Source organism: Echinops telfairi, unplaced genomic scaffold (genome assembly GCF_000313985.2).
Source record: "Echinops telfairi isolate 266 unplaced genomic scaffold, ASM31398v2 ScPeMD7_25;HRSCAF=90, whole genome shotgun sequence".
NCBI lineage: Eukaryota > Metazoa > Chordata > Mammalia > Afrosoricida > Tenrecidae > Echinops > Echinops telfairi.
In genome coordinates this window covers 19,179,188-19,193,951 of record NW_022103922.1, presented here as the reverse complement: position 1 = coordinate 19,193,951, position 14,764 = coordinate 19,179,188, and the positions used below count along the sequence as shown (strand labels likewise).

General features: G+C 42.0%; 1 protein-coding gene and 1 non-coding gene across 3 annotated transcripts in view; both read left to right on the top strand.

Moving 5' to 3' along the window:
- Positions 1-13,504, top strand: part of HAUS6 (HAUS augmin like complex subunit 6) — a 41,000-nt gene extending 27,496 nt beyond the window's left edge. The window contains exons 12-17 of one of the 2 annotated variants that reach the window (XM_045289306.1): positions 2,063-2,144; positions 3,158-3,224; positions 3,514-3,699; positions 7,800-7,935; positions 10,837-11,880; positions 12,701-13,504. In XM_045289306.1, coding sequence (XP_045145241.1) covers positions 2,063-2,144; positions 3,158-3,224; positions 3,514-3,699; positions 7,800-7,935; positions 10,837-11,880; positions 12,701-12,753 — 1,568 coding nt within the window. In that variant the 3' untranslated portion in view covers positions 12,754-13,504. Of the gene's footprint in view, positions 1-2,062; positions 2,145-3,157; positions 3,226-3,513; positions 3,700-7,799; positions 7,936-10,836; positions 11,881-12,700 lie in introns of those variants that run through there. The other variant, XM_045289307.1, reaches the window with a different exon arrangement.
- LOC115869427 lies at positions 2,946-3,078 on the top strand. Its single transcript, XR_004046178.1, has one exon. It is a non-coding gene; the product is annotated as a small Cajal body-specific RNA 8 (non-coding RNA).
- Positions 13,505-14,764: the final 1,260 nt, after the last annotated feature.

The following is a 14,764-nucleotide window of genomic DNA, read 5'->3' as shown; positions in this document are numbered from 1 at the left end:
GCTATATCTTTTGATAGCCGGCACCATCAGCTTTCTTCACCGAGCTATCAGTTTTCTAAAAGCCTTCTACTGGATGTTGTCAAATACTGTCCTACCATCTCTTTATATGTAACAATAGAAAAGTGGTCCTTTCCTATTACCTTTGTATTACTCAGCTTGTTTTCTTTTTATAAGTTGTTCTTAAATATTAAAATGTACACACATAATTTTGTAATAAACATTTTTGTAAGATAGTGTGCATAATAAAGCTCCAGGCTCATATGACCTGAGCATTTTTAAAATCTATTTATTTATTTATTTAAATCATTTTATTGGGGCTCATACAACTCTTATCCATACATCCATCCATACCTCCATCCATTATGTCAAGCACATTGGTACATTTGTTGCCATCATCATTTTCAAAACATTTTCTTTCTACTTGAGCCTTTAGTATTAGCCTCTCATTTTTCCTACTCCTCCTCCCTTTCCCCTCTCATGAACCCTTGATATTTTATAAATTATTATTATTATTTTGTTCATGTCTTACAGTGACTGATGTCTCCCTTTACCCAATTTTCTGTTGTGCATCCCCCTGGGAGGTGGTTATATGTAGATCATTGTGATCGGTTTCCCCCTTCTCCCCCCACCTTACCCTTACCCCTCCTGTTATCTCTACTCATTATTGGTCCTGAGGGGTTTATCTGTCCTGGATTCCCTGTGTTTCCAACTCTTATCTGCACCCATGTGTACATGCTCTGGTCTAGCCAGATTTGATTTGTAAGGTGGAGTTGGGATCATGATAGTGGGAGGCGGGGGGAGCATTAAAGAACCAGAGCAAAGTTGTATGTTTCTTTGGTGCTACACTGCACCCTGACTGGCTCGTTTCCTCCCCGCGACCCTTTCATAAGGGGATGTCCAGTTGCCTACAGATGGACTTTGAGTCTCCACTTAGCACTCCCCCTCAATTACAATTATAGGATTTTTTGTTCTGGGTCTTTGATACCTGATACCTGATCCTATTGATACCTCGAGATCACACAGGCTGGTGTGCTTCTTCTATGTGGGCTTTGTTGCTTCTGAGCTAGATGGCTGCTTGTTTACCTTCAAGCCTTTAAGACCTCGGATGCTATATCTTTTGATAGACGGCACCATTAGCTTTCTTCACATTTGCTTATGTACCCGCTTTGTATTCAGCGATCTTGTCAGGAAGGTGAGCATCATGGAATGCCAGGTTAATAGAACAAAGTGTTCTTGTGTTGAAGGAGTGCTTGAGTAGAGGCCCAATATCCCTCTACTACCTTAATACTAAACCTTTAAATATATGTACATAGATCTATTTCCCAATTGTCATATATAAGTATATTTACATATGTACATGCCTGTATTTAGATCTGTATAAATGCCCTTTGCCTCCTAGTTCTTTCCTTTATTTCCTTTACTTTCTTCTTGTCCACTATCGTTTTCAGCCTTCATTTGGGTTTCAGTAGTAATTCCTCTCAGTTACATTGTCCTTGATCAAACCCTACCAGGCCTCCCATACCCTTCTCACCATCAATTTTAGATCATTTGTTCCCTTGTCCCTGGGTTTGTTAACACCCACGTCCTTTCCCCTGCCTCCCCCTCTCTCATGTCCCCCTGGAACTGTCGGTCCCATTGTTTTCTCTTCCGGATTTGGATTGTTTATCCCGCCTATCTTATCTAGATAGACATGGAGAGACAATAATTTGCACAAAACCAAGACAGCAAAACAAAGCAACAAAAGAAAACAAAACAACTATATAAACTACGACCAAAAAAAGAAAATACGATAAGTAGTGCAAGGTCTGTTTATTGATCTCTACGAGTGGTTTCCAGTGGAGTGTGATGGGGTGCCACGCCCTGGCCACACAGTCTGTTTTTGTATTAGCTGGGGACTTCATTGCTCTGTTCCCCTTGCTGTTGTATTGCATGCCCTTAGCGTTTCGTCCTGGTGTGGTGGGGTCAAATGGGGCACAATTCCCGCACTGTGTCTCCAGTGTTGTCCCCCATAGCGCTGTGGTACACACATAAGTAAACAGGAATTAACTTTTTACTCCTTTAGATACACCTAAGCAATGTAAACAAGAAAATGATTCCAGAAGAGAGAGTGATACTTGGAGAGCTGTAAATGAGGTAGCCCAGAGGTAAGACAGCTGTAATTTTCATAGTGAATTTTAATATTAATTTTAGTTATAACCCAAATTAATTTCCACATCACCCAGTCTAAAAAGAAGCCCTGGTGGCACAGTGGTTAAAGCACTCAGCTGACCACTAAAAAGTTAGTGGCTCGAACCCACCATCCACTCTGGAGAAACCTGGGGAGTGTGCCTCTGTGAAGACCACAGCTTTGGGAACGTCTGGGGAAGTTCTCCTCTATTCTGAAGGACGACTCTGAGTTGCAATTGACCCAACAACCCAAGAACATTTAAGTTAAAGAAGTGTTTGGTCCGTGAACAGATTCCCCCATGATTAGAAGGAAAAACTCTTCTGAAAATCAAGATAGTTACCTTAAAGTTATTGTTTTAAAGGTCTTAAAAATAAAATAACTTACATTATAATCAGTATTAAGAGACGTAGTTTTTTGTGTTTATCTAAAGGAACACGGGGTGGGGGTAGATGTGAAAGATAAAGGAATACTATGTATAATGCAGCAAACGAGAACTCTGAGTAACTAAGATTTTACTCTAAATGGTACATATGGCTGTAGAGCTTATGGGTAGCTTTGAATATAAAACATCAAAACAATCTTAGTCTTGTGAACAGTGAAATGCTGTAATTTTCACCTTGAGGATATTGTTATAATGTGAGTTCAAATCATAGAATTTGTTTCACTGTGTAACCAAGTCTTGGAATCATCATCAGGTAATTTAACCTTTTTGAAAATACAATCATAAAATTGTTTTGTTTGTTTTTTAATATAGCAGGTAAGTAAATTTTTCCTCATTTGGGAGGATGATACACAAATTGAGCCAAAGTGTGCTGCTCTAATTGTCACCAAACCTCCCTAAAATAAACTGCCTTTTGATGACTGGGACGAATTGAGTTAAATCGTCACGGACAGATACGGGGCAGACAATTTCTGTAGAATGTTTAGAGGCATCAAGTGAGTGGAATTCTCTACTTAGAATTTTGATTTGTTCATCTGTTTCCCTTGTAGCCCCGCCTTCTTTCTGTGGCAGCCAGCTTCATTGTCAGATAGAAACAGTGTTAAGCATCTTGAAAAGGTACACTTTTCTTTTCATTCTGACCAGTTTAAATTACATTACAGTTTAATTAAACTTTGTTTTTATTTTCAGATCTCCCAATATTTGCATATTATGTAGTATTTCTGTTTATGTCTTTTGCATTGTGTGTAAGTTGGGACAATGAAATTGTTTACTTGGGCTTGTGAGCATATAATTTCACAGTAAAATTAACCACATTTTATATGTTCGTGTTAAAGAGAAGCCTGTAACAGAGAATCTTCAGGATTAGCCCTGATTATTGTCTTTAACAGTACATATCTGTCTTCAGGATATGAAGATGAGGCCTTCATTAATGACAGAGGGAACAATCAGTAAGAAAACACGAGAATCTGCAGTGGAAGACTCCCCGTCCACAGATGCTGCAAAGGACGCAGGGAGGAGTGCGGCTGGGGGGTGTCTGCCAGCCAGAAGAAGCGATCCATTCCAAAAAGAGCAAGATCATTTGGTAGACGAGGTTAGGAAAAAGACTGTAATAAGTATGCTTAAATATTTATTATTTTCTCAATGGTATTTGGATTATAGATGAATACCTGGGGAAATTTGGAAGAAAGAAGGTCACAAATGCACAAAATCATGGTTGCAGCAAAATTGTTTCTCAGGAAAATAGACCTAGGTTTACTAAACGTTTAAAAAATAATGCATGTGTGATATCTTTAGAATTAAACCAACCACATAAGTTGTTGGCAAACTACGTACATCTGGGGGCTATCCTTTGTTACAGTACTGTTAGTGTTGTCTGCTTTTAGCTGAACTCTTTCTATTTTGATTATTAGAATAAGATTATACACTCATTTTATCACTGAGCAAGGTATTATTGTCTTGACTTTCTGAAAATTTCAAAAGTGATTAAATTGTTATGTGAGCTTGCTTTTTCTGAACCAGCTCTGTCCCTTATCACTGATCTACTTTTCACTGGTAAGCAGCTGTATCCTTCTGCCCTTAGTCAGCGTCGGGGTTCCTGGGTAGTACAAATGGTTAAGTGCCCAGCTACCAACCCACAGGTCCTGGTGATCTGCCTTGAAACCCTGTGGAGCACAGCTCTGCTCTGCTCGGACACACATGGGCTCACCGTGAGTCAGCATCGACTCGATTACAAGTGGGCTTGTTTTGTTGTTATATTCTTCAGTGTTGTTCTCAGTTTACACAAGTCACATACTCCAATCTTGATTGTTATTTTTTATTTTGTGTTTTCTGCAACATCTTTTAACATAATTTGAATTGGGCTAAACAGCCAGAAAATACGTGACTTTATATTCCTGAAAAACTGAAAGAAAAATTTGGTTGAGTACATATTAATTTAGATATTAGTGTTCCTTCCCTTATCTCAAAGCGCCCAGGTAGCATATTGGTTAATGTTGGGCTGCTAAGTGCAAGGTCCGCAGTTCAAAACCACCAGCCTCTCAGTGGGGAAAGATGAGGCTTTCTAGTTCTGTAAAGAGTTACAGCCTTGGAAACCCAATGGAACAGTTCGACCCTGTCCTCTAGGCATCAGCTCGGTGCCCGGGCTCTCGTAGCTCAGTCCTGATCAACCTAAGTAAGTTGTCCAAATAAGAAACCAGCCATTTTTCTTGGGGTAGAGCAAGAGATGAGACCAGTTTCATGGCCTCTGACCGCATTTTTAAATGCCTCAAGTTCTTCTAGGGTTTCTTCTTATTGGTTGCCTGACACTGACTACACTAAAGGTAGGCAGTCAGCTCCCGCCCCACCCCCACCACACCATGATAGGACAGGCATGGCCGAGTGGAATATGGGAGATGAGCAAGAAGAGCCAGGAAATCGCATAAAGCTGACAGTAAGGTTAAATTACTTTTCTTTATTGGTGCTTTTGACAAGGATATTCACTTTTGAATTCTAAGTAGTCTCTGTTCCTGTCGTAGGTTAGAAGGGAAAGTCAGGGTTAATCTGATAATTGCTATATGAAGCTTGTTTTTTAGGGATCTTGGTGGGGGTGGGTGGGTAGAGATTTCTGTCTACATGTGTTTTGTTCCCAGTTGTATTGCTAACTGTTGTGTTAACATGTATGCCAACTAGATTTTGATTCTTGTGGACTGTATAGGACAGAGTAGAACTGCCCTACGGGATTTCGTGGGCTGTAAGCCTTCTGGGAGCAGACTACCAGGTCTTTTCTCCGGAGGAGCTGCTAATGGGGTCAGACCACGACCATTCAGTTACCAGCTGTGCGCTTTAAGCATTGTGCCACCAGCTCTCCTATAGTTAACATCCTTTTCCTATTTAAAATGTATTCCTCTGCCTTTGTTCCTCTTTGCCAGAGGTTTCTGGCAGAGAACTAAGTTGCTAGTCTCTCCTCTTACTGTTAATAGAAGTGGTACAGTACAGATAGATGACAGTGAAGAATCTGCTTTGTTAAAACTCGACTTTTTGAAGCTTTCACTGAAAACAATGTGTTTTTAAATGATTTTTTATTAAAATACTTTATTGGGGGCTCTTAGAACTCTTATTACAATCCACACATCAGTTGTATCAGGCATGTTTGTACATATGCTGCCATCCTTCTTTCCTAGACAGTTACTTTCTATTGAGCCCCTGGTATCTCTCCCCCACTCCGTGACCCCCTGTTATATTAGAAAGTATTATTATTTTCATATCTCACACAGTCTGCTGTCTCCCTCCATGGTTTCTGTTGTTCTTCCCCCTTGGTGGGGGGTGGTGGTTATGTGTCGATCATTGCGATCGGTTCCCCCTTCCTCCTCTTCTTTCCCCCCCTTCCCCGTCCTCTTCTGGTATCGCTAGTCCCATTCCCATGCTGTGAGCTCTTATCTCTTTTCTATACCTGTGTACATGCTCTGGTCTAGTCCAAAGTGAAAAGCAGCACTGGGGTCATGATAGTGGAGGTGAGGAAGCCTCAAGGAACCAGAGGAATATTGTGTATTTCATCAGTGCTTTACTGCACCCTGGTTGACTCATCCCTTCCCTGTGACCCCTCTGTGGGGGGATGTTCCACTGTCTACAGATGGGCTTTTGGTCTCTGCTTCTCCGACCCCCCTTGTTCTCAATAGTATGTTTTTGTTTATTTGTTATGGGTCCTCTGATGCCTGTTACCTGGTCCCAACACCTCATGGTCGCACAGGCTGGTGCGCTTCTTCCATGTGGGCTTGTTGCTTCTTTGCTGGATGGCTATTTATTTAACTTCAAGCCTTTAAGACCCCAGATGCTGTATCTTTTAATAGCTAGGCACCATCAACTTTCTTTACCACATTTGCTTATGCACCTGTTTTGTCTCCAGTGATTGTGCCAGGAGGGTGAGCATCACAGAATGCAAGTGTGTTCGAACAAAGTGTTCTTGTATTGAGGGAGGGTATGAGCAGAGGCCCGAAGTCCATCCACTACCTTAGTGTATTGCCATGTAAATATACGCACATAGGCCATTACCTCTGTTTTTATGGATTAATGTATGTATGTACACACCTATGCTTATACCTCTATCCATAGCTTTGCTTTCTAGATCCTTCCTGTTTCCTTTTACCTTCTTCCTGCCCCACCCATCATGTTCCCCCTACTTCCGCCTCTCAGCTAGATTGCTGTTGCTCCAACACCCGCAGGATCTCTGCACCCTCCTTGTTGATTTTCATTCCCTAGTTCCCCTATCTATGGCATTTGCTCATCGCATCCTTCCCCCGCCACCTTCTTCCTCCTAGTCCTTCTGGGACCATCAGTCCTATTGCTTTCTCTTCAAACTTGTTTCCCATGCCTATCTTATGTAAGTAGGCAAACCAACAATGACACAGACCAAGCAAAAAGAAAACAAAAGATTGAAAAAAGGTGGGGGAAAGAGAGAGAGAGAAAACATACATATTTCCAGGTCTGTCCACTGACCTTTATGACTATCTTCCTGCTGGTCCTGGGGGAATTCTGGGAGCTGCCCCTCCGAGTCTCAAGTGTCTATTTTGGGGGGCTCTTTAGGAGCTTTTGTGGCTTGGCTTTGCTCCAGTTGCCGATCTGTTATTTTCCCTTCTTGGTTTTCCCTGCTGCGGGGATATTTTTTTTTTTAAACCAAAAATCCCAAAGTAGTCATTTTAGTGGACATGGAACTGTCACGGTTAGATATGTGGCAGGTATGTGTGTAGCAGCTTAGGGCATTGTGTTGTCAGAACCCTCCACGGCTTCCCAAGTAGAAAGACTCTCACCTGTTCTCCCCTTTGTAATGGTTCCCCAATCAAGCTTGGGAGGAAACATTTTCTCCCTTGATGGTTGGTAGATATTCCCGAACTACTGCATTGAGCTTATTTTGTATGTGCTTGCTGTGGAGGGACTGCTGGCTATGAAGTGCTTTGGGTTCTGTCGCCGGGTTTGTAAGGAGCCCTGGTGGTGCAGTGGTGAAGTGCTCGGCTCTGAGGGGTTGAGTGGTGTGACGTGCGCAGCATCGCTGCGAAGGCGGGACCTGGAGATCTGCTTCACAGAATGACAGCGAGGAGCCCCACGGGGCAGGTCTTCCCTGCGTCACTGAGTCGGAACTGAGCTGATGACAAAACAGCCATAAGAAGCTGGGCTGGTTAATCCTTGTTGTTTTTTGTTTTGTCTTTCCCCCTGTTTTAGGTTGCTAGGGCAGTTTTATCTGATTCGCCAAAACTTTCTGAAGGAAAGGAAGTAAAACTGGAGGAATTAATTGACTCTCTGGTTTCTAACCCATTCTTAACAAGGAAGCAAATTCCCCGAACTCCAGAAACGCTGAGTAAGTTCCTAATGCTTTTTCTCTTTTACTTCCTTTCTTAGATATTACCTCATTCTGACAAGTTTCTGGAAACGCCTTTTAAAATATACTTATGCACCTTTCAGTTCAGTTGGTGGTTCCTCACTCGCTCTGATGTAAGGGTCATTGGACTCCAAGAACAGTGTATTATTACTTCATTCATATTCAGTGTAAGCCAAGCCCAAGCTCTCTGCTAGTGAGTTGCTTCTAGGAAAGAGTAGAATTGCCTCATCGAGTTTCTGAGGCTGTAAATCTTTTTTTTCAGTAGGTTGGGTTATCCTAATGTGAAATTTTTGCTTTAACAGTTTTATTAATACTTCATCCCCATATCTTACAATTCAATAATTCAATCATATCAAGAAGATATTTACAATTGACATCATATTCTAGAACAGTGGTTCTCAACCTTCCTAATGCCGCCACCCTTTAATACAGTTCCTCATATTGTGGTGACCCCTTAACCATAAAATTATTTTCATTGCTACTTCACAACTGTCATTTTGCTACTGTTATGAGTCAGTGACCCCTGTGAAAGGGTTGTTTGACCCCCCAAAGGGGTCGCGTCCTACCGGTTGAGAACCGCTGCTCTAGAACATTTTCTTTTTCCTTGTATTTATTGTTATCCAGGTAATTAGAAGGAGCAAGATCAGCCACACCACTATTTTAATAATTGAAGTCTTTATTAAACAGCTGGACTGAGAGTAGGCTAGCTTCTGGAAACCTCTCGATGCAGAACAAAGAAATTACGAACTTTTTATAGTTCAAAAGAGGGGGGATGACTCAAGGGTAGGGGGTATTCTAGCAGTTTCATTTTTACCAGGTTGGCAGGGTAAGGGAGTTGGAGGGAACAGTACAGCTGCAGGTGCCAATCCAGGATCTTCTGAGAAGTATACATTTCTTGCTAACTGGGCAGGCAGGGTGTGCAGACATCTTGGAAGAGTCAAGGTTGGGAGAGCCAGGAGAGGGAAGGAGGAGAAGGGGGCAACCGCTAGCAGGGGTTAAAGGCAGTTTGAAACAAGATGGATGGTGGGGTACCAGCCCCACGAGGGGCAAAATTCAAGAGACATCAGACAAAATAAGGCATGCAGTTGCTCACCTCCGGGGACAGCCATGATTTCAGTAGCCAGGGCCTCGCAGAGAGCGTGAATATATTTCCAATCATGGCTTATATACATTTCGGGGATCTGCAAGCCTCCCAATTACAGCATAACAGGAAGGGGTTGTACTATAGGCATACATGCATTAGAAGGGGGATGAGCTAGGGGTGTACACACAATAGGAAGAGGAGGCGCTAGGGTGCACATGTGACAAGATAGGCGGGCTCTAAAGTCAAGATGGCAGCCTAACCCTGACCCTCCTTGAGTTGGCCTGACCTTGTCTTTGGGCTCTCCTTCAGGGGAATAATCCACTATCCTTATCAGCTGGGAGTGGGCCCCACATAGGGTAGGACAGACAATAGGGTTTGATTGCTCTAGATCAGGGGTGTCAAACTGGTGGCCCCCAAAGTAATTTTTTTGTGACCCATGATGCTCTGAAATAAAATGTAATGAGGGAATTGTGTGTATGGCATTGCCTCGATCTCCCCTAAGTGCTATTTTCTTCATAACAATTTTTTTCTATTTTAATTTTATTTCAGAGCATCGTGGGTCACAAAAAATTATCTCGGGGGCTGCATGTAGCCTCTGGGCCCCCAGTTTGACACCCCTGCTCTAGATGGCTGATTACCCTCAGGGAGATAACTTTTAAGTATATAGACACTAACTGTGTGTTAGCAAGCAGCATCTTAGGTTTGGCATCTAATATTGGGGGACTACCTGGGAAAAATCTGTCTGTATCCCACAGATGAAGTTCCTCATGTCAAGCTAGGTCACTATAATTTTTTTTTCCTAGTTGAGACTGTAAATCTTTATGAAAGCAGATTTTGTCTTTCTGTGTGTGGACTGGTGGGTTCAAATTACCAAGACAATTTGGTTAGCGGCTCAAACACTTCACTCACTCTGCTACTGGGATTCTTAAACTCAGTGTACTGGGGTGTAATAAGCTTTGATACTTTATAAGCGTGTAGATAATGTAGATTTTTTATGTTGATTTACTTGTGATTATAAACTGGAAAGGACTATTTCCTCACTAGGGAAAAAACAGTCACCATCTCCAGATCTGACCTGCCATCACCCTTTATAGACTGTTTTCTGTCCTTTACAAACCAGCCAGCAGCATTAGCCAAATAGTAGGTATGCGTAGATCTTTTCCACCTCTATCAAGCTAGTCAGAATGCCCAGTATATTTTCCTTATTACCTATGATTTGTGCAGGCAAAGTTCTGGTCCTAGTTTCCTCCTGTAGGCAGATCCTGACTGAGTGGTTATATATAATATCCATTTTGCTGCTGACAGTGTGAAGTTGATTCAAACCGTGCCCCCACACCACATCTAGCCTGCCCCACGTGTTTTTGTAAATAAAACTGCATTGCATTCTCACCTGGCCCAGTTTGCCATGGCTGTTCTGCTACAGTGGCCTAGCGGCATGGGAGTGACAGGCTGGGTGTTCTGCAAAGTCTAGAATATCACTAGTCCTTTACAGGAAAAGTTTGCCAAACTCTGATCTAGACGACCCAGACATGTCTTTTTCAGACGTGTCATTTGTATGAAAGTATGTGCACGTCAGGACCAGCTTTCGTTCCCCGTATGAGCTCGTGTTTGCGCAGTTAGAGATGGGGTTCTAACGTATTATATGTCTGTTTTATCTGGAGCTTTCTTATCTACCCACTTACTGAATGGCTTAGTGGCTTTATTGTTAGCACGTGAAAGAAAATATTTAATCGCATGCTTTATGTTTAGGAATGCTGCTAAATTGTATGCATGTTCCCCCTCTTCTCTTTATTTAGTAAGTGAAATTAGAAGCTCATGGAGAAAAGCTGTTGAAATAGAAGATGACAGAAGGTCAGAACCAGTTCAGATGGATATTGAGCACAGAGAAATTTTGCCAGAATCCTTCCCTGTGTTGCACGATCAAACAGAATTTAGCATGGCCAGTTTTCTCTCAACAACTGCTGCATCGGATTTTAGCCCATCTCATTTGCCTGAAAAAAAAGTTGTTTCGGATTGCTTCAAACACGTGTCTGAGAAACACATGGCAGCCAGCCAGGCAGGTGACCCTGAAACACAGAGTCAGTCAGCTTTGTTAAATAAGAACAAAAGTTGCGAGCAAGATTTGGAAGATATAGCTTTACAGACCCAGCTTTCAGAAGCGTGTCAAACAGAGGCGTTCTCCCCCGCGCTGCACAGCAGGCTAAGTGTGCTGCTGCGAGGCAGCAAAGAGGAGCATGCTGAAACACCAGACCACCTGCAAACTTCTTATAAAGAACCTTCCATGCAAAAAACGGCATTATGGAACTCTTTTCAGGTATCAAGTGGATTTAGTTCAAAGAGTTTTGAGGATACTGGTTTTGGCATATTACACGAAACTCTTCCAGGAGAAGTTGGTCACCTAAGTCTCAATAGCTCCAATAATACAGAGTTCAATTTTGAGCTGCAGCCAAATAGTCCTGTGCCCAGTGGTCTTTGTCTAGAAGATGTGGGAGAAATATATACTACTCCAAGATCAGACTTCAGTTTTCAGGCCCTTTGCAGTCGATATGAGGCTCTGAAAAAGTCTCTTTCTAAGAAAAAGGAAGAATCTGATCTTTCTATACCTGGAACTCTTGAAAGACACAAACCAGAATTGCGTCTTGCTCCTAATAACAAGCAAACAGACAAAATGTTTTTGGACACTCATCACTCACACGTGGACTCTCCAAAACCATCTGTATGCATGGCCCTTGGTGAAAGGAAGCGGTCTCTTTCACCTCTAATTAAGTTTTCTCCAGAGGAGCCAAGAATCAGGACTGCGATACCATGTAGTCTTGGAGAGCTTCTACCTAATTTAAAAGGTAAGATTCCATTAGAGCTGAGTACATTCAGCAATTGAAGTTCTCTCTCTGTTTTGTATACCACGAAGGCAGCACGATCCTTGTTTGTAATCAGTGTGATAGAATATGCTCCCCAGTCTTTCCAACTAGGCTGAGTGACATGGATCCATTGCTTTGTGGGTCTTTTTAGAATCTTCACAATTAGATGGTATGGGGAGGGGTGGAAAAAAAAAACCCTAGTCAATCTGAAACCTACTGCTTTTATAATGTGAAGCTTTGTGAGCAAGCTTTGAAGCAAGCTTTGTCACACTCTTCCTGGCCGGTGAGAGGTGGTTTTTAAAAGGCGGAGAAGCACTAGTTGAACTCTGTCTTGTCACCATACCAGAACTGTTTTGCAATGAGTGGGGGTGGAAAGCGGACTCAAAATACGGTTGATCGGTAGTAAGAACTGTTGAAGCTGGATGATGAGTACATATGAGCGGATCATTACTTTCTCACGTTCGTATATGCTTGAAATGCTTCATGGTAGGAATTTATAAAAATGGCTCTGATATCATATGAGGACAGTCCTGTCTGATGGTACAGATTTACTGTCCATCACGCTCAGTTGGCCACAGTCATGAACCCTAGCAGATTGAGAGATGTTCTAGACGCGTGTTGTTCGGGAGAAAAAGTAGTTCAGTAAGAGTAATGGTAAGTTATCACAGTTTAGTATTTGCATAAGTGTGAACCTTTTACCTAAGAAAACGTTTGCTACTAAGAATCTATCATATTTACTTTACTTTTTAATGCTTACTTATGTCCCCCCCCTCCCTTTTTTTAATTTCAATCAATTTTGCAGAAGAAGAAATTGAGAGAAAGAACCCTGATGCAGAAAAGCTCCCGCTGAATTGAAAAGATGAAACAATTGAACTCAGGTGCACTTAGTTTGAAGTTATGCCACAGACTGGAAACTTAGGTGTACATTGGGAATGTGACCCTTTTTTTCAAAGCCTAAAGGATCTTAAATGTCTTTTCCCCTCCTGTAATATTTTTAGATAAGGAAAGCATGCTTAGATCGTCTCCATTTATAGTGGGAACATGGGGTTGACATGTTAGTGTTTGGAAAGCCAAGGAGAGTTGTGTGGAGACATTGTGAGATTTTGAGTTATGTAAGCATTGAGTAAATGGCTACAGTTGTACTTTGTTAAAATCTCAGTTTATTAAACATAAGGATGAGCGGTTTTTTATGTCCTCTCCTTAAGTGGTTAGTGTAATAGCCAATGATCTTTCCTTTTAGAGAAATATGTAACTTGTTTCTTTATGGAACATTCTGGTACTAACAGAAAATAAGAAAAGTGTAGTGTAGTCAAGAGAAGAAACTTACTTGTGAGTGGAAAGCTCTAAAGGGCTTCGTGCTTAGTGAAGGGGATGGATTCTGAGAAGTGATGCTCGATGGACAAAGTGCATGTGATGATAGTGAAGCTGGCTAGAGGATAGATACAGCAAGAAAAAGGAAAATGGGGTGATGACGACACTTTTAATGAACACTTATAAATCCATTCAGTGGGTTATACGATAGGTTTATATTTGGTCTAATTTAGACTTTTGATAATTTAATCTGTTTTATATTTTAACAGAAAAATAAAATAATTACTAGTTTGTGGCTTGGTTTTTTAAAATCATATTTTTGGGGGCTCATACAACACTTCTCACAATCCATACAGACATCCATTGTGTCCAGCACATTTGCTGCCATAATTATTCTCAAAACATTTGCTTTCTACTTGAGCCCTTAATATCAGCTCCTCATCCTCCCCCTCCCTTCCTGTTCCCCCATCCCTTGATAATTTATAAATTATTATTTTGTCATATCTTACACTGCCTAACGTCTCCCTTTACCCACTTTTCTGTTGTCCGTCCCCCTAGAGGAGGTTATATGCAGATCCTTGTAATCGGTTCCCCCTTTCTAAGTGGCTTTTTATTTTGTGGGATGAAGTAAAGGAACTAGATTTGATCGTGTTACTTTCCTGCTCAAAATATTTCCTCATTGTCTACAGATTAGTGTTCAAAGTCATACTGACTGCCATAAAATTGATGCTGACTGACCAACCCTGTAGGACAGGGTAGAACTGCCCCTGGGAGTCTGAGATGGTTACTCTTTATGGAAGTCCAAAGCCCCATCTTTCTTCCAAGGAGCAGCTGGTAGTTTCCAACTGCTGGTCTTGAGGATCACGGCCCAGCATTTGACCACTATGCTACCAGGGCTCCTCTAGTGCCCAAAAGAACTAGAGAAGACAATTGCTGACTGTCATATAGTTAGGTTGTAAAGGTAGGATTAGCTGGACACGGATAAGACTCCTTGGGAAGGGCTCTCCTCTGTATTCTGGGTGGGAATTGGAGATGAGGCCCTGTGTTAGTCTGGGTACATTAGAGAAACAAATCCACAGAAACTCATTTATAAGAGAGACTTATATAAAGGGTAAGTGCACATCAAGAAAACATCCCAACCCAGTGCTGCCCAAGCCCACAAGTCCAACATTAGCCATGTGTCCAACACCAATCCACAAAGTCCTCCATCTCAAAACATACAATGATGCCGACTGCAGGAGGAAAGCCAAATCAGTGACTGTAAGCTTCTCAGCGCTGGCAGGGGTCTCCACACGGCTGCTCCAGCACCCAGGGCTGCATTGGGATAGATCCATGCGGCTTCTCAGGGATGTCTGCAGGAAATGAGCCTTGCCAGCTGAAGCAGGGAACTGGCTAAAGCAGCTGCACCCTATTGGACCATCAGAAAGGAAGAGACTTAAGAATTTATCTCTGCCCTTCAATTAACCTCACATGTTTTTATCAGCCAAGTTGGCACAATAAACTAACAGGTACATATGCAGTCTCCTGCCACACTTCACTCGACCTGCTGGCCTAG